Below are 26,917 nucleotides of genomic sequence, written 5' to 3'. Positions count from 1 at the left end.
CCTTTTAAATATTAATTCAGTACTATTTCCTTTTTGGATATTGGCAAAATTTATTTTGCCAATATTCGTAATCAGGCTTAAACTCAGGTATAAGGTACAAAACATGTTTATTGGAAAAGAAAAAAAAAAGCATGAAAAGTTAAGAAAGTTCAAATACTCAATAGAACAAAACTCACTCTAAGTTAAGGTTCATACTAAATTACAACAATGAATTTGAGTAAACTAAATCCTTCAGTTACAAAAAGATAAGATTAAGTGTAAGCATACCACTACTAGGATATAATTCCTTTCACAAGTTATTCACAGAACACACATTGAACACTTTCATTAATACTCTATCAATAACCATCTTAATTCTAAATTCCATTAGTCAAGCCTAGCCACTCTCAATCGAAATACTGCTTATCAACAATTCTTCTTTGTTCCACGGGGTGTTAACTAATTCAATCAAATTCTCACTTAAAAGTTCTCTATTAGTGTCCTTAGTTTACAGTATACACAAATTTCTTATTCCTCTAAGCGATTTTTAACATAGAATGAAATTCCTTACATTACCGGATGGTGATAGACATATACAACATTTGGGTGATAGACTACAAACAATCCAAACTAGTACAAAAACCAAGTGATGCCACTAGCAGCCACCAAGGACACCAGCATGCAGGCACTGCATAGGAAACGTACAAGACCCTTGGGGTCAAATCCGTGCCTCACAGAACCTTGCATATTCACTTCACCAACATCCGTGGTCTCAACTCCAACCTTAATAGCATCCACTACCATCTACAGTCCACCAAACCCCACCTACTCTTTTTAACAGAAACTCAAATCTCACTCCCCCCCCCCCCCAGCACTATTCATTTCAACCTTTCTAACTATACACTATTTAACTCCTTTCAACCCCTGCTCTGACATACCCTGCCAGAGAGCAAGTAACTTAGAATCACCTGACTTGACCTTCTTTGGCTGAAGATATCCTTCCCCCACTCAGTCAAATTCATCTGCTGTCTCTATCGCTCTCCTAATACCACCAATCACTCTGAGCTCTTTCATTTCCTCTCCTTAAAAGTTGATTTTGTCCCACTCACCTAACAGCAAAATCATCCTCCTGGGCGGTTTCAACGTCCATAACATCAATTGGGTTTTCTCCTCCAGCTATACAGATCCTGCAGGCAGAGATGCTGAAACATTTGCAGTCACCAATGACCTCGCACAAATTGTTCAAAAACCGACCATATTACCAGATAACCCAAACCACTCCCCAAATACCCTAGATCTCTTCCTTACTAATGACCCCTCCAAATATGCAGTGAATGTAGTGAGCCCCCTGGGCAATTCAGACCACAACTTAGTGCTCATCTCCTCCCCCATGCAACAACGCTTACATAGTCACTCCCACACGAATAGTTTGGCATTATAACAGTGCTAAATGGGACGGTCTCTGAGACTACTATGCTTCATTTCCATGGTTAGACTATTGTTTCCAGTCTTCCAGTGCAAACATATCCACTAAACGCATCACTTTGGTGATGCGTTCGGTGCAATGGATCACTGGCATGAAAACATATATTCTCCACACTACTCAGACCTGCCATCCCCCTAACTAAACCCTGGTTCTCCAAAAAATGTGCTAAGGCTGTGCAAATGAAAAATCAGGCATACCACAACTGGCTCAAATCAAGAACCCTATCCTCATTCAATGCTATACTGAAGCCCGTAACAAATGCAAGAAAACTATCAATACTTCCAAAACAGAATTTGAACAGGCCAAAAGCAGGAAGCTTGCAGCCTGTCCAAATGGCAGCTGTGCCTTTTGTTCTCTTGCCAAGGCAATTGGCCATAACTTTTGCTCTACATTATTCCCACCTCTATCATACCCAGATGGCTCAATTGCAATTGCAACATCACCCATAGAAAAAGCTAATCTCCTGGCATCACACTTTGCCTCCAATGCACACATAACTGACAATGGCAAATGCCCTCCAGTCATTCCAACTGCCTGACATACAGTGCCCCCTGTATCTCTTTGCCAAAAAGACATCATAAACCTGTTGTCTAAGTTAGACACAAAAAAGTCTCCTGCCCTGACTGCATTCCTCCAATTATCCTGAAGGTCTGTGCATTGGAACTGACTCCTACCCTATGTCACCTGTACACACTCTCTTACTCCACCGGTATATATATATCCCAAAACCTGGAAACTGGCCTATATTCAACCCATTCCTGTAAAGGGTGACAAATCACTGCCATCTAACTACCACCCTATCTCACTCACTTCAGTCCTATCTAAAGTAATGGAGAAAATCATCAACTCCCAACTCCTAATCTACCTTGAAGGTACCTGGCTATTAAGCGACCACCAGTACGGATTCTGCCAAAGCCGTTCAACCCAGGAGATCTACTCTCATACATCACCCATCACTGGACAAATGCCATTGAGAAATTCGGTAAAACCGAAATAGTTGCACTTGATATCTCCAAAGCCTTTGACCGAGTCTGGCACAAAGGCTTACTAAGCAAACTCCCATCATTTGGACTGCCTCAGGACTTCTGCAGATGGATTGCCAGCTTCCTGTCTGGATGCACAATATGTGTGATGGCAGATGGCTCCCTATCCTCTCACCATCCAACTAATGCTGGGGTCCCACAAGGTTCAGTTCTCTCACCGACCCTCTTCCTTCTATATATCAATGACCTACTTCAGTTGACCTCTAATCCAACACAGTTTTGCAGATGACAGCACATTACATTCCTCCCTTTCATTTGACAAACCCTACTCTACACAACTCACCTCAACCCACAGAACATCAACCACCACTGCCCTTAATTCTGACCTCCAATCCATCTGCCAATGGAGCTCAGATAACCTTCTCAACTTCAATGCTAGTAAAACCCAGTTCTGTCTTATTTCTCACAAAAAGAACCATTTTCCCCCAGCATTGTTTTCGATAACACTCAAATTCTCAGACAAGATGAAATTTCTCTTCTCGGAATTACCTTGCCATCAAGCCTCTTCTGGCATAAACACATCACTATCATTGCATCCTTAGCTTCCAAAAAACTAGGGCTCAAGATGCTACTTCACCTCTAGACAGCTGTTAACACTATACAAGTCACAAATCCGCCCATCTCTCGAATACTGCTCTCACATCTGGAGTGGGGCCTCAGAATGCTTGACTCAATACAGAGGAGAGCAATTAGACTAATAAATGGCCCATCCATAACCAACTCACCCTCCCCACTTTCTCATAGAAGCTTGGTCCCTGCAATCTGTATATTCTATAAATATTTCCATGGGAAATGTTCATCTGAAACAGCATCAATAATTCCCCCACCCTGTACTAAGCCCATTGGAACACAAACAGCTGCTGCCCAACATCCTTTCAAAGTATACCTTGAAACCCACAGAACAAGTTTCTTTTCCTCCTCATTCATCCCTGCTACTGCAGTACTGTGGAACAGTCTTCCCCCAGACATATTTCCCAAGGAATACAATATACAGGCGTCCAAATCAAATGCAAACAAGTTTCTCCTTTTGCAACCCACCCATGACTAACCTCCTGTATATGAGCCCAACATAAAAAAAAAAAAAATGTAGATAATGTTATTAGCAATTATCGATGTGGATTTTGTATTGGAAGATCTACAAATGACCAGATTTTCATTATATGCCAAATACACGAAAATAATAAATTTAGTTTAATCCTTTATCCCAGTGAGAGCAAACAAAGTTTGCACCTGAAAATATCTTCAGGACTGAATATAGTGTTGTACTATCTTACCTGGGTAAGTAGTACAACACCAGGCAACTCATAGCAAAGGTGGAGCAAGCTACTAACACTCCTATCCCAGTATCTCCCATAATGCAAAACACATCTCCTTGTGGATATGTATACTGTTATGCATTAAAGGATTGGCCACAACCCAGACTAGTTTCAACCTTTATTGAGGTCTCTTCAGTGAGAGCCAGGCCCAGAGTTGGAGATACCAGGCAGAAGGAGTAGCAAGGTCATCTTTACCTAATAAATTTTCAAATATATGAAAAATGCAAACAATTATGGAATTGAAATATGCAATCTCTTCATAGTTTTTAGAGCTATATATGATAGCATAGATAGATCTAATTTATTTATTGCAATAGAAGAACCACAGAAACTTATTCCTTTAGTTAAAGCTATGATGATTTCTTCAATTAACACAAAAAACACAAGGGATAAGTAATACTATTTATTTAAGGCTGTGTATTTCAGCCTGAAAATCACAGGCCATCATCAGTGGCGGCTCATGGCTTGAAATCATGGGGGTGCTGCAACTTACGAAATATACATGCACACTGTAAGTACAGTGTATACGTGTTTGGATAAAATATCAAAATTATGGTAAAAAAATTTTTAAAAAATTAAACATGAAAAAATATTGTGTATTATCGATAAAATTATACAGTTTAGTAGAATTCAAAATTACTTAAAAATAAAATCCATTATCATAACCCCAATAATGTTCTAAAATAAAAACTATAACAAATGTTATGTCTTTAAAAATTGAGGGTGCTGCAGTTCCACAGTGCCTATGCACGAGCCGCCCCTGGTAGCGACAATAGTTAATTACAAAGTTAAGAATAATAAGGCCCCAGAATAGCTATGATACAAGCAGAATTAAGAATGCACGTACAGAATATTTAAAATTTTTGATAATAAGCTGTGTCAGCTTATTATCAAAATCTGGATTAATGAAACAATCCCAGAACAAGTGGAATCTGAGCATCATATGCCCTATTCTAAAGAAAGGTGATGTAATGAACTAAATTGACCAAACTTATACTTTGTAATTAATTGTTTGCCACTGATAATGGCCTGTAATACTCAGGCTGAAATATATGGCCATAAATAAATAGCATTACCTATCTCTTGTGTTTTTTCATGTTAACTGAAGAGACCTCTTGTGGCACAAGTATCTCTTAGACAACAAAGCTACAATGAGAAACACTTCTTTTCAGATTAAAATTCAGAACAGGTTGTCTGATCCAATACATATAAAAAATGGGGAAGGGGAAGCCTTAGTTTGCTTATTGTTTAATATAATACTTGAAAAAGGTTTTCAGAGATGCTGATATTAATACAAGGGAGAAACTAACTTCTACAAGTCGATACAAATTCTGGCATATGCAGATGATATTGATATTATAGGAAGGACACAAAAAGCAGTAATAATGAAAGAAACTTTTATCAGCTTAGAAGGCAGTGAAGAAGATGTATCTCCATGGAAAAAAAAAAAAAAATATATATATATATATATATATATATATATATGCCAGTAACTAGAAAAAATTGTAATGATGGTCCTTATTAAATTGAAATTGGTTCCTTATTAAATTGAAATTGGTAGCTTAACATACTTGAGATCAGAGGTTAAGTGTAAAAATGATACCAGTGTTGAGATTCAGGAATACATTCTCTCCATGAATAGATGTCTCTATGGATTTAGGAAACACTTGTGGTCACATTTGATCTCAAGAAGAACAAAAATAATTATGTACAAAATACTTGTATGGCCAGTATTAACTTATTCTTCTGAAAACTGGATATTATCAGTTGCAGGTGAAAGATTGCTAGTCTATTTGAAAGAAGAGTTCTCAGACATATTGTGGAGCAGTACACGAGACTGGTGTGGGGGGGGAAAAAAAGATAGTTATGAATGGTGAAGCTTGTTTAATGAACCATACAGCATTAAGTACATTAAAACCGATAGATTAAGTGGGGCAGGACATCTTATATGCATGGATAATAATAGAGTAGTTAAGATGGTGAGTGCTAGACCAGAAGGAAAAATGAAAATTGAAAAGGGAAGATGGAGTGTTCTGGGATATCAGGGCTCTGGGAGTCAAGAATTGGAAGAACTTAGTGATGAATAAGGAAGATTGGTAGAAGTTTGAAGAAGGACAGGGCCCACATCAAGCAAATGATGATAACAAGGGACACTTTGTCAAAACAGTCAACTCTTTCACTTTGCCCCTCTTCATTCTAATTAGCCTCACTAATATCATTAATGTTTGCACTGGGAAGCATGATTACATCACTCGCTCATCAAGCACACCTCATATAATGGAATCACTGCACAGGGCTCTCTCCTTATTTTTCCTTTCTCGCTTAGTCAAGCATTCTTGTTTTGTTTCTCACACATCTTTCTTTCTTTCTGTTCTCAGCTGAACCACTCATCAGATGTTTCTTTGTTCAAGCTCACACTTCATCCTGTGAAGTACTGCCCATAAGCATGCTATATCCCTCAAGATGGTAGCTAATGGAGCCATCAGAAAGTAGTATGTGGTGGAATGGAATCAGAGTGAAAGCATGTAACCAGTGGTGTGTCAGGTGGCTCTGTACTTAAGTTACTGCTGTGAATTTTGTACATTAGATGACACTAGGAACAATCTGAAGGAGAATTATGCGGGAGAGGGCAACAGTTATTAAAAGTGGTTAGAGATTCTATAGGATTATTTAAATTGAGTGGCAGTTTAGACAAAGGATGGTTATGTGTTGCTATAGGCGAAGAATTCATTTTTATGGATAACAATACCACACCACATCATACACAAGTAGTGGGGACACTTCTGGAAACCGAGCATATTAATCAAATCGAGTGACCTGATCTCAACCACACAGAAGACTTTTGGGATGCAATAGTGAGACGCATTGCTGCTCGAAATCTCCCGCCCTCTAGAAAACAAGGCCTTATCCTGGCACTGAAGGAGGAGTCGGCCAGTTTGCCTCAAGAACTCCTGAATCACTTGGTACTAAGCATGATATGATGTTGTGAAAGCTGCATCGCAGTTCGGGATCGATATGTTCCATACTGAAATGCCTCTCCGCACATTTTTCTGTAAGCACTGTTCGTTAATTCCTTAACTACGCCTTAAGGAAATTTGTAAATTTTGTCATAAACGTATTGCAATTTAATTTGTTCGAAATTTATAACACATTTTTTGTGTGATATAATTTATTAGTATGCTGACAATAAATTGATGCGGGAGAGGATAACATTTAGACATCAAATTTATTGCTGTAGTCATGAACATTTTTTTTCGTATACAGGTAAAAATGTAGTTCGTCCTTAACTTTTAGACATCAGTACTATTGCAGTCTATTGTCATGAAAAAATTTGATTAGGCATTCATTTTTCATGCAGCACTATATATTACCTTACCTTTTTGACATCATAAAGTAAATAATACATTGCCATACATTATTTACATGTCTATTTTACACTTTATGTGACGCATGGTACATCGCGTGTCACATGAATAGAATTCAGCTCGTAAATCTAAATAATGGAACTCAGCGACTTCATGATTGAAGTTACTTCAAATAAACACAAACTGCTCATTCTACTAACGTAATTCTGCTCTAATTATAAGGGAATTTTGAGAATGAACGGTTTTTTTAATAACCCTCAGGTGGCTTCATTAAAGAAAAAGTTCTTTCATTTTACTGCTCTTTTTTTTTTTTTTCCCTAGATTTGCAATGAAAAAAGATATAAATTCTCCTTGCACATTAGCTGTAGACAAAAGGTAGTTGTAGGAAGTAGCGTGTCATTCCAGCCCAGTGGCATATTCACTTTGGTTTTGACATCCATATATTCTGGAGAAAGTGTGTTTTTGCATTATTCATCCCGGGACAATTTTCGAGCGAAAATGTGAACGAGTTACTTTTGTATCTGCCAATGTAAGCCGGGAATTTCAGTCATATAAGAAATTTAGGTACGTCTCTTTATATTTGCTTTGATTTTACAAATATTTTGGGTTATTAATTTTTTAAATAAATAGTAAAATAATTTTTATTTAAAAAAATAAATAACGGTAAATGGTAGAACCAGTAGCGCACTCAGGATTTAATCCTGGGGGGGGGAGCCGAGTTGAGTGGACGATTTGAGAATACACACCACGCATACGACCAATGACTGAGCATCTGCAATTATCGCTAATTCATAAGTAGTATAGAAATAGAAGACACGACACAACATAAATAAAATTTAAAAAAATCAATTTTAATTAGGAAATTTTCTAGTGTTTTTTTTTCCCTTTTTTTCTGGGTGAGGGGAGGGTCCCCTGATCCCCCTGGGTGCGCCACTTGGTAGAACAATATACCAATCCCTCGATTAATACGCCTCCGATTAGTGCGTCATTTTTTTTTTTCTATACCCAAATTCGATGAGTGCGCCCATATACATCTTAAAAATAAATGTTACAGATTTTAAAAATTTTCTATCTGTACATTTTTTATGGCTAACTATTTTAAAAAAAAATCACTCACCAGTATGAAATAATTTAGTTACCGATTTAAAACATTTTATAAAGTTATTTTTAATAGCATAATGTACTACACTATTTCCATGAACAGTATGTTCCAAATTTACTGCCAAAATTTGTCGTTTGCTAATTACATAACATTTTGATGATCATATCTCGTGCCTCCTTTGCAATTATTTTCCTTACTATTTTATTTTAAAGTATTTTCCCAAGTTTTAATCATGAGTAAAAGAATTAGCAAAAAAGTGGAAGTGATCTCATTGGAAAAATAACTTGAAATAATAAAGAAAAATGAACAAGGCGAGTCCAGAGCGAAGATAGGACAAGAAAACAAATGAATCAACTATAAGAGCAATTTTAAGCAAAGCTGCTGAATACAAAGAGAAAGGTAAGGCTGCTTCATGTTCATCATGCATGCACTCGAAATCAAAGTATTATATTGATTGAATTAGAGAGACTTCTTTCTACATGGATCGAAGATTGTAACCAAAAACGAATCCCGCTAAGCACTGACTTTATTAAATCAAAAGCATCAAGTCTCTTTGCAACCTTAAAAGAAACGACTGTGATGGAAAAGAATTCCAGGCTGGGTGGTTCGAGAGTTTCCGAAAGAGAAATAGCCTACGTTCTAATCACAGGCGAAGCTGCAAGTGCAGATAAGGAGGTGGCCGCAAATTTTCCAGAGATTTTGAAGAAAATTGTGGAAGAAGGGGACTATTTTGACCAACAAATATTTATTGTCGATGAAACAGGCCTTTTTTTTTTTGGAAGCTAATACCTTCCAAGACTTTTCTGGCCAAATCAGAGAAGTCTCGGCCTGGTTAAAAAAGTCGCAAAGTCGAATGAAATTACTGCTAGCAATATGCGAGCCATTTGGAAGCACATTCTTCCGCATTGTGCAAATGATTTTATACGCTTTCCAAATGAATCTAAGTTAATTAAATCTCATTCTGAGAAATTGAGTAGTGATTCCGACCTGCTAAATTTAGATGCATAGCGGGAAGATCCTGAAGAATATGAAGAAAATTAAATCACTGACAAGCCCAAAGAGTTTTACAGAAACAATTCGAAAATAATTTTCGTACGATCGAAGATTTTAAGCAGGAATGCTCGCTTAGAGGCTGACCTCGATGAAGACAAAAGCAGTAAAATTTGCAGTAGTAGAAGAGGCAATAGGGCCATACCGTCAGTTGTACGATAAAAAAAAAAAAAAAAAAAAGCCCGCTAAACTACGTTAGCTCAATTCTTTGTTAAGAAATAGAATAATTAATTTATATTCTGAATATGTTTTATTGTCTTTCAGCTTCATAGTTTTCCTTTAACTAGGCCCTGGGCCTGAGATATACCCTAATTCTTTTATTAAAAAAAAATCAAGTGTTAGAACAGATCAGGAACGAATTATACTTTTTTTCCATAGGTTATTATATTTATTCGATTAGTGCTTTTGAATGGCTGATGTGATTGAGATATGAGTTGTTGAGAGCAGCTTACCAGATGGATAACCGAGATATTTTTCGGTATTAACGGAGGGAATGAAACAAAACTAAAAAATTAAAGGCCCATCCCTGGAAATTGTATTAAAATGTGGTAAGTGATGTACATGTTTTTCATGCATTGCTGAGACAGCAAAACTGTTAAGTGGCGAGGGTGCGGAGAGTGTACAAGTTCACTCACGATAGAACTTTTTTTTACATGAATGTTGTCCATAAAAGTTTGGGAACCTGTCATTTAATAACCGTGGGTGGGCCAAAGGCTACTTAATTGGGTAATCATGCGATAGATATGCATTGCCAGACATACACTTGAATAAGTTTAATAACCGTGGTCTCAGATCAGGTCTGTGAAGACTGCCTGTTGTAAAATATCTTATATTTTAGTTAGCCTCTAATTACAGAATGCAATGTTATTTTTTTATTTTATAAATACAATTAAGTTTTTATTCCTTTTCAAAGAAATTACATGTACGCAAAAGTAGATTAAAAGTACTTATAATACAAAAGTTTCATTGCTGAGCACTGCTTCCGTTTTGTTACACTAAATAAAATTAATATATGTAAATTAATAATTTTTCAAATTAGTTATTCGATCTTCATAATGTATTCATACAAATACACTATGTTTCCCAAAGTGTCCGGACAGCAATTTTTTGTATTTCCCGTCGCTACAATGTTGCTGTCAATACAGGGTCGAGCGTCCTTCCGCTGCTATTATTGCCATTACCCTTCGGGGTAGGCTCTCCACTAAGTTCTGGTAAACTGCTGCTGCTGGAATTCGTTTTCATTTCTCCTGTAGTTATGAGGAATGGAAACAAGTAGGTCTGACATGCAACCTTCGCATCAGCTCATCCCAAACATTTTCAGTAGGGTTGAGGTCGGGGATTTGCGCTGGCCAGTTTAGTTCTACCTCCATGTCTTCCAACCACACAGCTAGGGCCCTCGCTTTTTGAGTGCCCTTTGTAAGTGCGTTATCGTGCTGATACAGGAAAGGGCCTATTCCAAATTATTGTCAGTGTGGGATGAACGGAATTGTCCAAAATGTCATGGCAGGCATCAGCGTTTAAAGATCTGGACATTGAAGCCAGTGGGCTCAGTCCAAACCAGGAAAAATGACCCAAGACTGTATGCGACCGCCCTCAAATGTTACGGTCGATACAAGACATTCCTGTAAGTATCGTTCACCAGGCATCTGCCAGGTTCAAACACGTCCATCGGACTGCCAGATGGTATACCGCGATTCATCGCTCTAAAAGACCCTCATCCATTGATTTACAGTCCAATGACAGTGTTATTTGCCATTCCAAACGGTGCTGGACATTTGCAGATGTAATCAAGGGCTTGTGAGCTGTAGCACGACCACGAAACCCAAGGGCAAACATCTCCCGGTGAATAGTTCTTTCACCGTCATCCGTTTATTGAGCTCATGCGGAAGTCTGCTAAGTTCTGCCAAGTCTGACTGACGATTTACTGTGATGACACGTTTGAGAGGTACCGATTTGTCAGTTTCTTGGGTCTACCAGTTCTGGGGGAGGGGTTTGGCGGTTTGATCATGTTTTCACTTCACAGACAGTAGACCGGGGTACGTGCAATGTGACAGAAATCTTTCGGACCGAACTTGTGGGCTCCGACTATCATGCCACGTTCGAATGGACTCAACACTTTTTGTCCACTTATCCTGACTTCAAAGAATGTCTGCACTGCTATATCCACGTGCCTATGCTTATATAACATATCTGCGTCATACGGCCGAGGCAACACAGAGCTGTGGTGGTGCCCGGACACTTTTGGCAACATAATGTGCTTGTTATACGCATAATGTTATAAAAACCGTAATTTTTATCATTTTCGTGCATATATAATATAATATGATTTATATACAATTAAGATATTTTGTTACATTTTTTTTTTGGTCACTACAGAGATTAAGTGTACAGTTCTGAACGTATTCTTTTTTTTTTTTTTTTTTTTGTAAATGTAAATATATGCATTTGACAGATTATCATTCAGGTTATTGATTTATACAGTTAAGACGATGCAGTCTTTTGGAAGACTTAAATATTCAGTGCTAAATGAATAATAGTAATGTTAATAACTATAATAATGGTGGTTATGAGGAGTAATTGATTGAGGCGGGCTAACCCCACCGACTTCGAATTTAGGATTAACTTTTATGAAGAGAGTAGGATTAGCATACACTATGTTGTTGGTACTTTTTATGGATGGAATGTAGGCGTTGGATGCTGTAATTCTGCGATTTGTGAAGTGTATGCTATACTAACTGTGTTCATATAACTTTCACAGTTCGTGTTTTAGTGTTACGTTTTAAATTATGTGATAAGTTAAAATGAAATATATATATATTGATCTTTAATTGACCATGATTTATAAACATCTAATACCAACAAGTTTCGACGACGGGGCTGTCCGGCTTCAGGGCTTATAACGGTAAGAGAAAAAACTCAAAGTGGCTAGTACAGAGAAATGGAGTAACACTATCGTATAAATTAAACATTAAAACAGAACACGTAACATTACACGAATGGACTGTGTTGTGTTAGTCACTGTTATGAAAGCAGGTTCCGTAGTTCTGGGCGAAATTAAATTCTGGCAGACCGAGTGATCTTATTAAGGTTTTCCATATGTCAGCTATTATTATTCCTTGGTTTCTGTTTAAGATTTTTTCCAGAACGGAGGACTACAACGGCTTCCTTGAAATTTCTACAACTTCTTCTAGGTAAGGCATGGAGCTGCTGTCCCAATCAATGGTATGGTTAGTACTCGCGAAATGATGGGCTAGACCTGAGTTGTCTGTTCTATTGTTATTAACATCTCCTATATGTTCTTTTTTATATGGATTTCGAGGCTTCTTGACGTCTGTCGTATATAGTTTAGACCACAAGCGCATGGGATGTTGTACACTCCAGCGTGTTTGAAAAAAAGGATTAATGTCTTTGGGCGATCTTAAAACGTGACGGACAGTCTTGACTGGTTTGAACGCAACTCTGATGTTGAAAGGTTTAAAAAGTTTTGCGATTTTCTTGGACACTATACCTGCATAAGGAATAACTTTCTTAATTTCTTGATAACCGTGTTGAGTGATGGTAGGTGGTTGTTGTGGGGGGTTTCTATGAAGAATCTTGTTGATTAGATTCTTTGGATAGCCATTTTTTATTAATGTCTCTGATATATGAGTAATTTCATCATAGAATTCTTTTTCTTCTGAGACGATGTTCGTAGCTCTATTTTGAGCATATGTATTATGGTGAGTTGATTTTAAATGAAGGTAGCGTCCGGTGTGTGTTGGTTTCCGGTAGCCAGTTTGATATGTCCATCTGCTAGTTTCTTGATAAGGGTATCCAAAAATGGTAGTTGATAATCTTTTTCCAGTTCCAAAGTGAATTGTATTTTTTGATGAAAAGAATTAATTTTGGTTAAAAAGTCCAAAAGAGCTGTGTTTGTGTCCCTCCATATTATGAAGATATTACTACATACCTCCACCATACTAAAGGTTTTGGGTCTGATTTTGAGAGGATGTCTATTTCCAGCTTTTCCATGAACAGATCTGCACAGGGTGGTGAAAGGGGACTGCACATAGTTAAGCCATTTAGTTGCTCATATATCGTTTCATTCCATTTAAAGTAATTAGATTTAAGGCAATGACGAAAAAGGTGAGCCGTATCTTCAGGGAAGAGATTGTATAGGATACTGATAACTTCTTCTACTCAGATGTTGGTAAATAAAGATACCACGTCCAAGCCAGTGAGAATGTCTGTCTTTAAGATGGTATTAGATGTTTATAAATCATGGTCAATTAAAGATCAATATATATTTCATTTTAATTATATGTTTGAATGACCAAATATAATCTAAACTATGTGATAAGTTGTTTAGTAACTTTGGTATGAGATATGATCTCAGTGCTGAACCATATTAGTTGTTGAAGCGTCTAGTTGCATAAAGAGTTGCGTGTGGGTCGTGGTATGAGATATGTTTCTCTGTTTTTACTATAGGTGTTGATGAAGTAATTACTTAGTAACGTTGCATAGTGTTTCAGGTTTTTAATGTTCGGAATTTTGTGTATAAGGAGTTGGTTATTGGCTGATGTACAGTATATGTGGTCTCCAAAACACTGATGAAACAATTTTTCTATGTAATGTTTTTAATTTGGTTAGATGGCTGTTTGATGTGTTTGCATAGACTTATATGAAGATGGTAGGATTGCTATCCTGGAAACTCGGGTTATTCATCTCACAAAATAGATAGATACTGACTAGTGCATGTCTATTTTGCTCAAAAATAGAGCATTGAATTTTGCATCTAGAAAGAAATCGGTATCAAGACAACTTCATCATTAGAAAAATGCAGATCAAATTAAAATTTACGATTAACACAGTGTAAATTTTTTACTCATTTCTAACTGATGTAAAATCTAAGAAATGCGTGTTGAGGTTTTACGATTAATGGAAAGTCTAAAAATGTTAGGCTTTTACTCTTCTCAGTAAACAGTTAAAGAAATTATGCTTATGTAATTATCTAAGTTTTGATTTTGTCTAGTACACTATTTATTATAGTACTGTGTAGATCAGGAAAAAATAATAGCAATTCTAATAAGACTCTGAAACTAAATTATTCATGAACAGAAAGTTAACGGCAATCACAGGAAACGTAAACACAGTTTCTTATTTTATTTACAAAATGTTTTCTAGTGCCTTTTTTATTTCCTACTGCAATAGGTGGAATTCTTTTAACCCCAACTACTTTTTAAAAGAGTAGTAGACAGCTACCTCTATCCCTTCACTGTCAGTGATAGTTGAGTCCCAGGATATTACTGATTTCATTAGGTATCGGGGCTGCGAGTATGCAGTTACTGCCACCTTGCGATCCTAAATTGTAACATATATTATTGTCTGAACAGCTGAGATCTGAGGTCGATTTTTGAGCTGTGATTTAAAAATTCGAGTTTCTTGGAGAAAATGACTTGTTTGCCTGAACAAAAGGCTTAAAAAAATTCCTGTAGTGAGAGAACTCGAATTGAACCTTCAAAGATCTTTCTTCTGCTGGTAAAAAAAAAAAAAAAAAACAGAAGGAAAAGTGGCATTTTCCTTCACAGAAGGAAAATGCCATTTCCGCAGGCACATTTATAAAATAAAATCCTGTAATGCCTTGTTATTCCCTGAAGAGAGAAGGCAGAGCTCATTTAGACCTAACTAGCCTTTAGAAATCTGTGGGTGGTCGAGAGAATTTGTAACTGGATTGTTAATGACAGTGCCTTTTGTTCAGAATAACCTGGATTTAAATCCCGTCACAGACACGAAGAATCTTTATAATTTTCACCTGAAGGTGAGTTAGCTGGTTTTTAGAAGGAAAAATCCTTCCACCTGAAGGATTTTTCATTCTCCATAACAACAAACCAACTACAAGTACACGCAGTTATAAGAAAAACGCCAAAATGGAAACTACAGTTGGAAAATGCCGAAGTAGTGCATAAACCAAGTGACGCCACCAATTGCACGTTTCCTAGGAAACGTGCAAGACCCTTGCGGTCAAATCCATACCTCACCGAACTTTGCATATCCACTTCACCAACATCCGTTTAACAGTTTCTGTTAAAAGGAAACTCAAATCTCACCTTCCCCCAGTACTATCCATCTCAACCTTCCTAACTATACACTATTTAACTCCTTTCGACCCAAAGGTGGCGTCTGTGCATATATCCGCTCTGACATACCCTGCCAGAGAGCACCTGTAGAATCGCCCAATTTCGACCTAATTTGGCTGAAAATATCCCTCCCCCCACTCAGTCAAATTCATCTGCTGTCTCTATCCGCTCTTCTAATACCACCAACCACTCTGGGCTCTTTTATTTCCTCTCCTTAAAAGTTGATTTTCTCCAGTCCCACTCTCCTAACAGTGAAATCATCCTCCTGGGTGATTTCAATGTCCATAACACCAATTAGCTTTCCTTTTCCAGTTGTACAGATCCTGCACTTCTTTGTTATTTCACTTCTTTTCTTCATATGACGATAGTCTTATGAAATCCTCTGTAATTAGTAGTAATAATAGAACAAATATCATAGATTTGATTTGATTCTAGTCATTGTATTGAAGATTTTATTTATTTATTTATTTTTTTATGACAGCAGGTACAATATTAGAAACCAGCCTCGAGCTGCTTGGATTCTTGTCTGATGACGTCAAATGAAAACGAAAACTGGTCCTTGTCATCCGATGTGTAAGTTTTCTTTGAACTCTATGCATATTGCATATTTAGATCAAGTTTGTATAAAATTTGTTGTCCTGTAATATTCTTGCTATTATTAGTGATTTTTCTGTTTTATTATAACTGTATCAATATCTTGGTAGTATACTCATGAATTACGTTTATGTGCATATGCCCAAAAACATACCCGATTTTAATTTATAGAAATGTTTTGAAGATTAATAGCAGGTGGAGAGAAAACGTTTTTTTAATGTAGATGGCTGCAAACTTCACGTTGGGATTAATAATTAACTTTTTTGTTTGTTTTTTCATGATATAACTGTATTAACACGTTTATGGCAGATACATATGCATTTTTTAAAGCCCATGGTTTTCGAGTAATATAAATGTAATGTTTATTATAATTATCTCATGATTTTTATAAGAAAATCATAAAATTCGTGTATAATTTTCAAATAAATATGCTAGAAAGATATCAGTTGAAAATTTTGAAAAGGAAATAGCTTAATTTTCATCGAATGTGCTTGCTTCACTGTTTATTGCCAATTCCTGCAAAAGCGATTGTAGTAAGTCACACATCTTATTCTCCTGGGCATGTTTCTTGTATACTTTTACAGAAATAGGAGAGAAAAAAAAATCTGGCTCCATAACCGCTTCTGTCTTAATCTACAGGTATGCATCCTAATAGAGTGCGTAAATGTGTTGTTCCTTCAGAAATAATAGAAAAATCTGTCAACAACAACACACTTCTGCGCACTTCAAAATCTCCCATCGAATCCGGCGAAATGCTTTGGATAAATTCGAGAGAACCAGTCGATGGTTCTTGGTCTCTGTTTATCATTGGAGTTTGTCAAGCATAAAAGCCTCCTGAGGAAGCTATTAACCTGTAGTCTTCTTCCACTCTATAAATGTGTTTCCATTTTCCACTGTGCTCCCTCATTACGAGTGTGTGTGCAAGAAGTTGGCAACTGTCTATCGTCTAACACTCGCCGTAGTACCGTCACAGTATCATCTTTCGCCCATTATGTTTCTGCTGTACATCGATAATCTTCGTTCACTGATTACAAACTCTTTTCACAATTTTGCATATGGCCATCAGTTCCCATAATTTTCACAAACTCTGCCTATAAAAAATAATCAAAAGATTTCAAAATATGTGCAACCGCTTCCGCAAAATCCAAACCTTTCTCTGATAGGGATAATCTAGTTGAATTCAATCCCTCCAGAAGCAATTGCTTACCCGTCTACAGTGTAGTGAACTTTTAGATGGTAAGTTAGCTGGACGCATGTGGCACGCTCCCACCTCCCGGAAATACAGTTTTCGTCTAACAAAACAGGAAGACTGTGATAGTTTGCATCTCACTTAGTGTCTTATTTTGTTCAGTCTCCTCGGATTCCTCTTTCTCACTCACTACGATTTTTGTTCCATCCCCTTTAGAGGTGTTCTGTTTGCTAAAACATTGCCTTGTGAATTGGAGGCATCTAGTCCTGCTAAGTTCTTTATCAGGATGGGGACTAGGTTCTCTCATTTTCCTCCCTTTCTTCTTCCTAACTCTACCGTGTCTTATTCTTGGGACATTAGGCTTAAACATTACTTCTAGGCTCCCAGTGCCAATTGAATTTCCCTGTGAAGTTCGTGCTACCAAGGCTACTTGATTCACATGAGGGCTTGTCTCTGCTGACAAAGTGTGCTCCTTCATGCTTGAATAGTCATCTGCTGGCTCACCTTTAGACTTACTAACCCAGGCTTTAGGGCTCCCCTTAAAAGCTCGGATTCTTGGTGAGTTCCATCTGTTATTATGCAATTCTGACTCAATTCCTTTACTTATGTTTTGCCTTCTTCCAAGGAGATATACTTCTTTCCTCGCATAATCACACTTAAAGTTGTATCTCATTAAAAAATCATTGCCCAGAATCAGTTTTATGTGTGGGAAAGAAGATCCTGACAAGATCAGAAACTCATGCCAAACACACATTCTGAACTCAGGCAGATACACTTTAAGATTTACTGATTTAGATGCGTGAGATGCTGAGGCTGTACACCCAAATATTCTCACGGATCTCTTGAGGTAAGTGATCTTGTCCTTAATATAGGGTTCTAACCTTTAAAAATAGTCTTCAGAAATGATGGAGATTTGCGCTCCAGTGTCAAGTAGGGCATTGCAATGCTCTCCAAGCACGCTAGTCTTTACCATCATTTCATATGACCGCCCTCTTATTCCTTGTCCCTTCTTCCAAGTTCTATTAGCATAAGTATGAGATCTAGGTTTGTTTTCATGACCTCTATTAAAGCGTCCCCTGCCCTTAAAACAATTGTGAGCCGTGTGTCCAATTCTATCGCACCTATAACATCTGGGAGACTCTTCCATTTCCTTGATCATTGACCCTGTGCTCTGATGGTATTACAAATTTTTCTTGGGAAGTAATAGCTGAAATTTTTTCCATTACCGCATCCAGTCGGTCAAGAGGGGGCCTCTGTAGTCTCTCGACCTCTTCTCTAATTAAACATTTAGTTTCGACCGCCTCAGAGATATTTGGTTCTGGGGCCTTCACTGATAATGACTAATCTTTTCATTACGTCGTCCAATCGCCCCATGGCAGGTTTTTGGAGCAGTTCCGCTTCCTGTTTTATTATGTCCCTGATCCACAAGTCTCAGGCAGGATTTCAGTCAACTTGTTCACTGTCTCACTATTATTGCCCTCGTTTGCTTTTCTTATCTTGGATTTGTCTTTTTTATCTTGGTTCATTATTGGGCAGCATTCTTGCTCAACCAAGTTTACAAGACCGGCAGCAGACGTGGGATGTATGTCTCCAAGTATCTGCTCCCTTTCTCTGACTGCATTGTAGCATTCATCCAAGTTAGTCACTTTTTTGTTGAAGGCAGTTTCCTTAAATTCCTTTCTTACTCCTTGACTGAATTGCTGGAAAATGGCCCAATCCAAATGAGGTTTCTCTTCATTGTGGACACTCAGGGTACTGGCCACCGTTAGCAATCTGTTCTGGAAATCAGATACACTCTTCCTGTCCTTCTGAGTGCACCTCTGGAGTTTCCATAAATTAGGCCCCAAACTTCCTAGTTTAGAGAATTGGGAAATTAGAACCATTTTAAACTTTGAATACTCCAGGGTTTCTTTTAGAATGGGAGAGGAGTATAGGAAGGTTTTTCCTTCCCTATCAGTTTACTTCGGAGCAAGACCAGTAACTGAAAGTCAGTCCATCTTCCAACTTTTCTTAGTTCTTCTATGTATTAAAAAAACGAAATGACATCATCAGAATCTTCGCCTGAGAACTGGGGGGAAAAAAAAAACATTTTTGAAAATAAAACTGCAGACATGAATGTATGTGTTATTTAAAGGCGATATATCTGCTTGACATAAGTCGCTTAGCTATGTTAACCAAAGCAGAACAGTTTCAAGCTATTTGATTTTTGTGCACTGAAGGTGTAACAAGTGGACTCAAACATCAACCATATACATTGAAAATATTTTGTATTGTTGTTAACTAATTAAGCCTTGTAGATTTTGAGGGACAAAAAAAAATTAAAAATTGATGAGTAATTCAAAACGAATCTTGTCAAACAAATCCCATCTTCAAAACATACCAGAATATCTACCTCCCCCCTTCCAAAAAAAAAAAAAAAATCGCTTTCACATTTTACAAATATTGGCATAAACTCCCACTAAAGGGCGTACATTACCTCGTGGGATATCTAAACTAGACCACCTTCTCTTTACAGAAGATGTTCAATGCCCAAATTCGTTATTCATTTCGCCACAGCGGTGGCACCTGTGTCTTATTTGTACTGTCCTGCATTGACTGCCAGAGGATGTCGATCCCTTTAGAATCCCTTGCCTTTGACCTTTTTTGCATCAAGGTTTCCATGCCTCATTGAATAACATTCATCTGCTGTATTTACCACTCCCCAGATTCCGAAAACCCCTTTGACGTCTTCATCTTCTTATCAACTAAACTCTACCTTCTGCAGTCCAGCTTTCCAAATGGTGAAGTCATCTTCTTAGGTGACCTTAATATCCACTTAAGCTGCTCCCGTTTTCTAACACCACCGATCAAGCTGGACGCGATACAAACGTTTTTACTATAAGCATCTAATGCAATTTGTACATCGACTTGCTCGAATTCCTGATGATTCGCTCCCCCTTTCCTAATGCTCTTGATGTTTTTTAACCAGTTCTTCTGGACACACTGTAGACGTCATCAGTTCTCTCGACTTCTTAGATCAGAATCTTGTGAAAGCTTCCACTCACACAAAGGACGCTCTCCTTCCAACCAACCCCCCCAATCCCATGTCCTTTGCCACTACAATGGTATACCAAGTGGGATGACCTCTGGAACTATTGCTCCTGCTCTTTTGACCTAGACACTTGCACTGAGTGAGTCACAGAAATCGTCTTCACTGGCATGTGAAGGCCTTTATCTCCTGTTCTACCCAATATTCTCGTCCACTTGCCAAGCCCTGATTCTACAGATGTATGAAGAGCAGTTGAGTAAAAAATCCCCATCTTACCGCAGGTGGCTTGAGAACCCCCACTTCATATTTAGCCTATGTTGAAGCACACAGTATATGTAAAACAACCATCAATAAATCAAAATCCATCATAAAGACCAGTAGCAGAAAATTTGCCTCCTGTTCAAAAGGAAGCCATGCATTTTCGTCCCTTGAAAACGCTATCGGTGAGAGAGAGAAGTGGAAGTCTCTCAAAGATAAAACTGACCCACTTCCTAGCATTACTGTTTTAACACGTTCATTGCCAATCACGCGATATCGCGTGGACGTCGCTATCAAGTAAAAAAAATTTGGCCACCACACGAAATTCCAATTTTCAGCTTGGCAATGAACGTGTTCTTGCATAGATAACCAAGACAAATCGCCTCTTTCCATGCCAGTAACTGAGCACCGTGTTTTTTAGGCAAAAAAGGCATAAGAAGAATACAAATAGCTTGGACAGTAAAAAAAATCTGCTGGTCCCAATGGTATCTCTCCAACTTTACTCGAAAGTTGTGCTCTAGAACTAGCACCTGTCCTCTATCTCCTCTTCAGTTTTCTATACTGAGCCTTGGCGTTCTTTCCGATGCATGGAAGCAAGCCTATATCCAACCTATTCCAAAAAAGGAATATAAACCCTTGTTGTCTGACTACCGTCCAATCACCATCATCTTAATCCTCTCCAAAATGATGGAGATCGCTGATTAACACCAGCGACTACCAGTATGAATTCCGCCAATCTGATCTTCTTTCAATCACAACTATTTATATTCAAGCTTTGCCGATGATGCACATACCAGCCGCTGAATTAGAAACGTTTACGCAGTAAACGTCACTTACGCGGCGTATATGCAAAATATTTGGTCAGGTGTGTCACCACATGTTCTAGGCAGTTAAGTATGCTTCTGGTTAGTAATATGATCACAATGAGAAAAACAAAGAATCTTTCAGAGTTCGATAAAGGGCTTATTGTATGTGCCCGTCTGGCTGTAGCCACGATTTTGAATACAGCAGAGCTGACTGGTTTCTGTCTGGAATGAAATTGCAGTCGCCTGAGAAGGCTTGTACGGACAAATAGAATTTCCTGTATGCAGCAATTGATCGAATCATTTATTGAAGGCTGTTCCCGACCCATATCTCACCGAACTAAGCGCAAGGAATTGAAGAGGATTGGTATTGGCAATCACATGGCTATACGGAAACCACTGATTTCTGCGAAGCTACAACACCTCCGAATAAAAAAATTAGAATAATCAAAGAAAACGTGTTGAATGATTTGCAATTCTAATTTATTGCATAGAAAATAATTATTACCAGATATGAATATGCATCATCTAAATCTACGTACTTTGTAAATCATATAACCATGTAAACACATAAAAATATAATATAAATTATACGAAACTGGTATTTGAAAACATTCACAAAATTAGAATAATTTTTAACGTGGTTCAAAATATCAGAATATTCCATATTTTTTCGATTGGTTTTGAGGAAAGCATAATTTCAGTAGCTGCGGGATTGACTCGCGTGTGAGGAATCGTTTGCGCGTGGATTTCAGTTAATTATTTGCTAAACATGGGTCGAACGAGTGACATCGGAAGCTATGAAGTTTTGTATGGTGTCTCTACACAAAGAAGGCCAAACTCAACATAAGGAATTGAAATGTTCTCAAGCAAGCGTGAGTAGAGTATTGAGACAGTATTCTAATAACCGAAGTTTTCAAATCGTTGCATTGGCGATCGAAAGGTAACTACATCAGGAGATGAGAGGAGATTGAAGAATATCGTGAAGATAAACCGCTTCCGAAGTATAAGGCAGTTTCGCAGGAGATGGAAAGAATTGGTGTGAATGTGTCTAAATCTACGACCACGTGGAGATGACTTCACAAATTGGGTTTTAAATCACGTGTGCCTAAGACGACGCCATTTATGACGTGTAAGCAGACTATTGTGGGGTTAAGAGGACTGGGGAAAAGGTACTTTTTAGAGGTTGCAAATTTCACCGAACGTGAAATTTGCAACCCCTATCATGGCCGTAAAGGGTCCAGGTAGGCTGTGTATTGTGTACGAAAGAGTCAATTCCAAAATGTACCAAGATATTCTTGAGCAATTTATGTTACCGGCATCGGAAGATTTATGTGATGGCGATTTCCTTTTCAGCAAGATTCAGCTTCTTGTCACACTTCCAACACCTCCAAGAACTAGATGGCTCAAAGAAAGGCAAATCAATGTAATTCCTTGGCCGGCAAACTCACCAGATTTAAACTCCATTGAAAATTTGTGGAGAATTATGAAGAATCGTCTTCAAGTTGCCGCAAGAAAGAGACAAAAATAAATTTGTTTTTAGTTTTGCAGATCATATGGGCATGTTTTGATAAAGAAGACCGTGAACCGCTAGTAAATAATATGCCGAACTGTTTACGAACGGTCATAAAAGCTAAGGAGGAGGATGCAACAAAGTACTGTACTAATTATCATGTTTCCCTTTGACTGTAATTTTTGTGCATTTATTTTCTCGTTATTCTAATATTTTGAACCACGTTAAAAATGCCAGTTTTCTTATAATTGATATTATATGTTTGTGTTTACATTGATTATATAATTTACGAAGTACGTAGATTTAAATCAGTGGTTCTTAACCCTTTCGAAGTCACAGAACACTTTGATTATAAGAAAATTTGGGGAACACCAAAAGCATTAGTCATAAACTAAAAAAAATCTGCATGGACTTACCTTTTATAAAAATGGAACTTTTAGTGCGATATTTGGGCTTGTCGTTGCAGATTTCAGCAATATCAGGTCTAATATGTGATATAGCTATCCTCATCTCTTTGTCTATATTAGTAAGTGTTTCACGCTCTTTTAGTTTCTATATTGGTTAATATTGAGAAACCGAACTCATACAAATATGATGTTGAAAACTGCAACAATATTTTCAGTGCCCTTGTTGAGAGAGCTGGTATTCGGTTTGGACAAAAATCCAAAATTCCTCAAGAGTTACTTCAGAGAATTTCATTTTTAGAGGACGATTGTTGACAAGGCAACTAATTGTTCTTCTTGCAACGAAAATTTACAACTCGATGTATTAACTGTGCCAAATGGATTTCGTATCCAGTCATAACTATGTGTATTTAAGGAAGGAAAGTAACTTGAAATCTTTTTTTCCAATATTGTTAAATGTTCTGTTATAAAGGAAATAATTCCCTCGACCTTTTTATTACGGAGCGAAGGAAACATATCTGCTGTATTTTTTATTTTTTTTTTGATATGCTGATAGTTTTTCCAAAGATATACTTTTTTCTGAAAAGCTGACAATTTGTCAGTGGCTGTGAAAATATTTTCATTTTCCCCCTTAGATACTTGTACTAACACTATTTAAGTAATTAAAAATATCGGCTAAGTATGCCATTTCAGCACACCAAATATCATTTTGAAGACATTTTACCGAAGCATCTGTATACTTTCATTTTGAAAAAGGGCCAATAATTCATTCTTAAGTTCTAAAATTCGGAATAGCACTTTACCCCTGGAAAACCATCTTATTTCAGCATGCAAAAGCAAAGATTCGTACTTGGCTTCCATAGATAATCAGTTGTTTTTTTTTAAAAAAAAGGAGTACTTTTAAAGGTCTTGACTTGATGTAATTTACCATATTTACAACTTGGTTTAGTACAGGTTTTAATATCGGCGGTAATGTTTTTGAAACTAGTGATTCTCTGTGCAAAAAATAGTGCGTAGATATAAGATATTCTGCAAACACATGACCTATAAACGATATTCTATTAATTTAGAAATCAACTCGCGTCAGAGTAGCTAATTACACTCAGAACTGTGTCACGTGACATCTTTCACCGGCGGAACACCGGTTAAGAACCACTGATTTAGATTATGCCAGTGGTATAGCTACAGCTTTTGTCGCCTCTCTCAATACACACCAAAAATACTATAAAAAGTCAAAACGACGTATAGGAAAATAAATTAAAACACTCTGTTTATTTTTGAAGTAAAACTTTAATTTCAACATTCTAAAATGCTATTTTTCTTGCTTTTCTGTTAGCAAAATCGTCGATGACATTGGCGAAGTCTATTTCATAGTAATAGACGTAATTCTTAATCATTTTATTTAGAAAAAACTCCTCTCCCAACTAGCAACACTTACAGCAATTGTGAGGAAAATTCGCAGTAGTATTACAATATTTTGAACTGAATTCTCGAGACTGTATTTTAGAATTAACTGCAAAAGTTCAAAAAGGTTCAAAGTGCTGTTCCCCCGCCCCAAAAGCTACGCCTCTGGATTATGCTAATTCATATTTGGTAATAATTATTCTCAATTGCAAATCATTCATCACATTTTCTTTGATTATTCATATTTTTTAGTTCGGAGGTGTAATTCGGTGGCCGCTAATCGTTGTCTAATCCATTCATTCTATTCTTTCGACAAATTATGTAGTTTTTTAACAAGTACGCGATGACTTTTTATCAACTATATAAAGAATTAAAATGCATTAAACTCGTAGGTTTTAAACGAAATATTTCTTCTATATGTTTCGTTTTTGCTGGCTGTCAGCATCTTCAGGAAGATTGACAAGGAATATACATTAAGATGTAGAACGCATCAAACAGCCATTATTTTACAGCTTGAAAGATAGTGAATAGTCACGCGTATATACTACAGGTAACTCTCGTATAACGCGGATGTTAAGTTCCACAAAAATGCCGCGTTATGCGAGACTCAGATCACATAGAAAAAAGTAGGGTTAGGTTCCGAAATCGTTTTTTTTTATAAGATTGTATAAACAACGACATATCCAACAAAAAAATATTTTTATTTAATTCAGGTAATTCATGTAAGTTAAGAAAACATATAAACTATGAAACAAATACATAGTAAAAAATTATAAATTGTGTGTAAACTTCATTGCACATAATACATAAATGTTTTAGGCAAACTAAAATAAAGTGCATATTTTAATCGTCATCATCGTCTTCAAAACTAACATTTCGTAGATGTTCTTTATTTACGAGTGGCCGGACGTCGTCATCACTTGAAATCTCTTTGACGTCATTAGTACAATTCTTATTGCATACTTCGGCTGGTTTAGTTATTAAGAAGTCAGTAATAAGACCTTGCTTACCACTATGCTGCAATTTTTTATTAAGTTCATAATACGGAGCTAAACAAATATCCAATTGTCTCGTGAATTTTCCGGAGCGCTCCATTGAGAGATCATTATCCATAAAATAACTTTCTTGCCAAGTCCAATCCTTCTGCTAATTTCTTTAAACTGAATTCTTTAACGGATTCAACACAATCAGAATCTTCGGCAGAACTTTCCCCGCCATTTGGTTCGACGTCATCTATTAATTATATCAGTTCCTCCTCATGTAAATCTATTTCCCCATCAATTAATTAACTATTGAAGAGATTGGAGCACTTATGAAGAAGTTCGCGAAGGTTGAGTCTCATGTTCTGATCGAAACCGAATGTATCTTCAGTCTTGTTCAATTGTTACCTTGGCGGTTTACAGTGGGTGAGTTTATCCCTGTTAACAAACGCGTATATCGCAAAAGCGCTCTAAGTGGCCATTACTATAAAAATATTTTTTTTTACCTAAAAAAAAGCATTACATATTGTATGTAACTCCCCAAAAAATAAAGTGCTCAGATTGAGATTATGCGCTTTCTTGGCAGAAAACGAAGACAATTTTCAACAATAAATACTTTATACGGCAAACAGTTGACGTACATGCGTGCTCAAGGATATTTTCCCTAATATAAATTCGCTACTTATAACTACATGCGCGATACGGGCAGACCCAAATTTTACGAAGATAAAATTTGATTTTTAAGTCGCGCATTGAAAAATATATGAAAACATAAAGAGTTACTATAATTTGTAGACCGTTTTTTATCGAAACCGCGTTGAACAAGGGTTACTACAATTTGTAGGCCGCGTTGTATAAGTACCGCGTCATTCGAGGGTTACCTGTACTTATTTTCGCCAGTTATTTGACCAATACAGTTGGAATTTAGCATTATTAAAGCTATGGACGTGTTTTTATAGCAACTTATTATAAATATTGTATCAGATACTAATCAGCAGATTAGTTTGATTAACTGCATTTTTCAAATGCAGTTAATCTAGATAAATAAATAATAAACCCTAGATAAATTTTAGGTTTTGAATCTTAGATTTCGCGTGTCAATTTCATTACGTAATGCTATCATAGTATCGGTATAGCCTTAAGGGGACGTGTTTGATAATGATTCCTAGATTTTCTACCTTTTCATGAAATCTCTAGGGGAAATAAAGAGTTAAGTCAGTCGAAGATTAAAAAAAATAACTTCGCGTCTTAATTTTGTGAATTAGTTAAGACTCGAATTTCCTATAA

At 37.0% G+C, this 26,917-nt stretch overlaps 1 protein-coding gene across 1 annotated transcript in view; it reads left to right on the top strand.

Moving 5' to 3' along the window:
* LOC150094523 (uncharacterized) overlaps positions 1-26,917 on the top strand; it is a 159,957-nt gene that overhangs the window by 119,737 nt on the left and 13,303 nt on the right. The window contains exon 3 of the mRNA XM_090412224.1: positions 15,939-16,030. Within this exon, the coding sequence (XP_090268350.1) occupies positions 15,987-16,030 (44 nt within the window). The 5' untranslated portion in view covers positions 15,939-15,986. The remainder of the gene's footprint in view (positions 1-15,938; positions 16,031-26,917) is intronic.

The sequence above is a fragment of the Typopeltis vanoorti genome, chromosome 22, assembly GCF_054136105.1.
Source record: "Typopeltis vanoorti isolate ZY-2024b chromosome 22, IOZ_Tvanoo_1.0, whole genome shotgun sequence".
NCBI classification, from domain to species: domain Eukaryota; kingdom Metazoa; phylum Arthropoda; class Arachnida; order Uropygi; family Thelyphonidae; genus Typopeltis; species Typopeltis vanoorti.
Note: the sequence above shows the minus strand (reverse complement) of the source record. Positions and strands in the feature narration are given on the sequence as shown.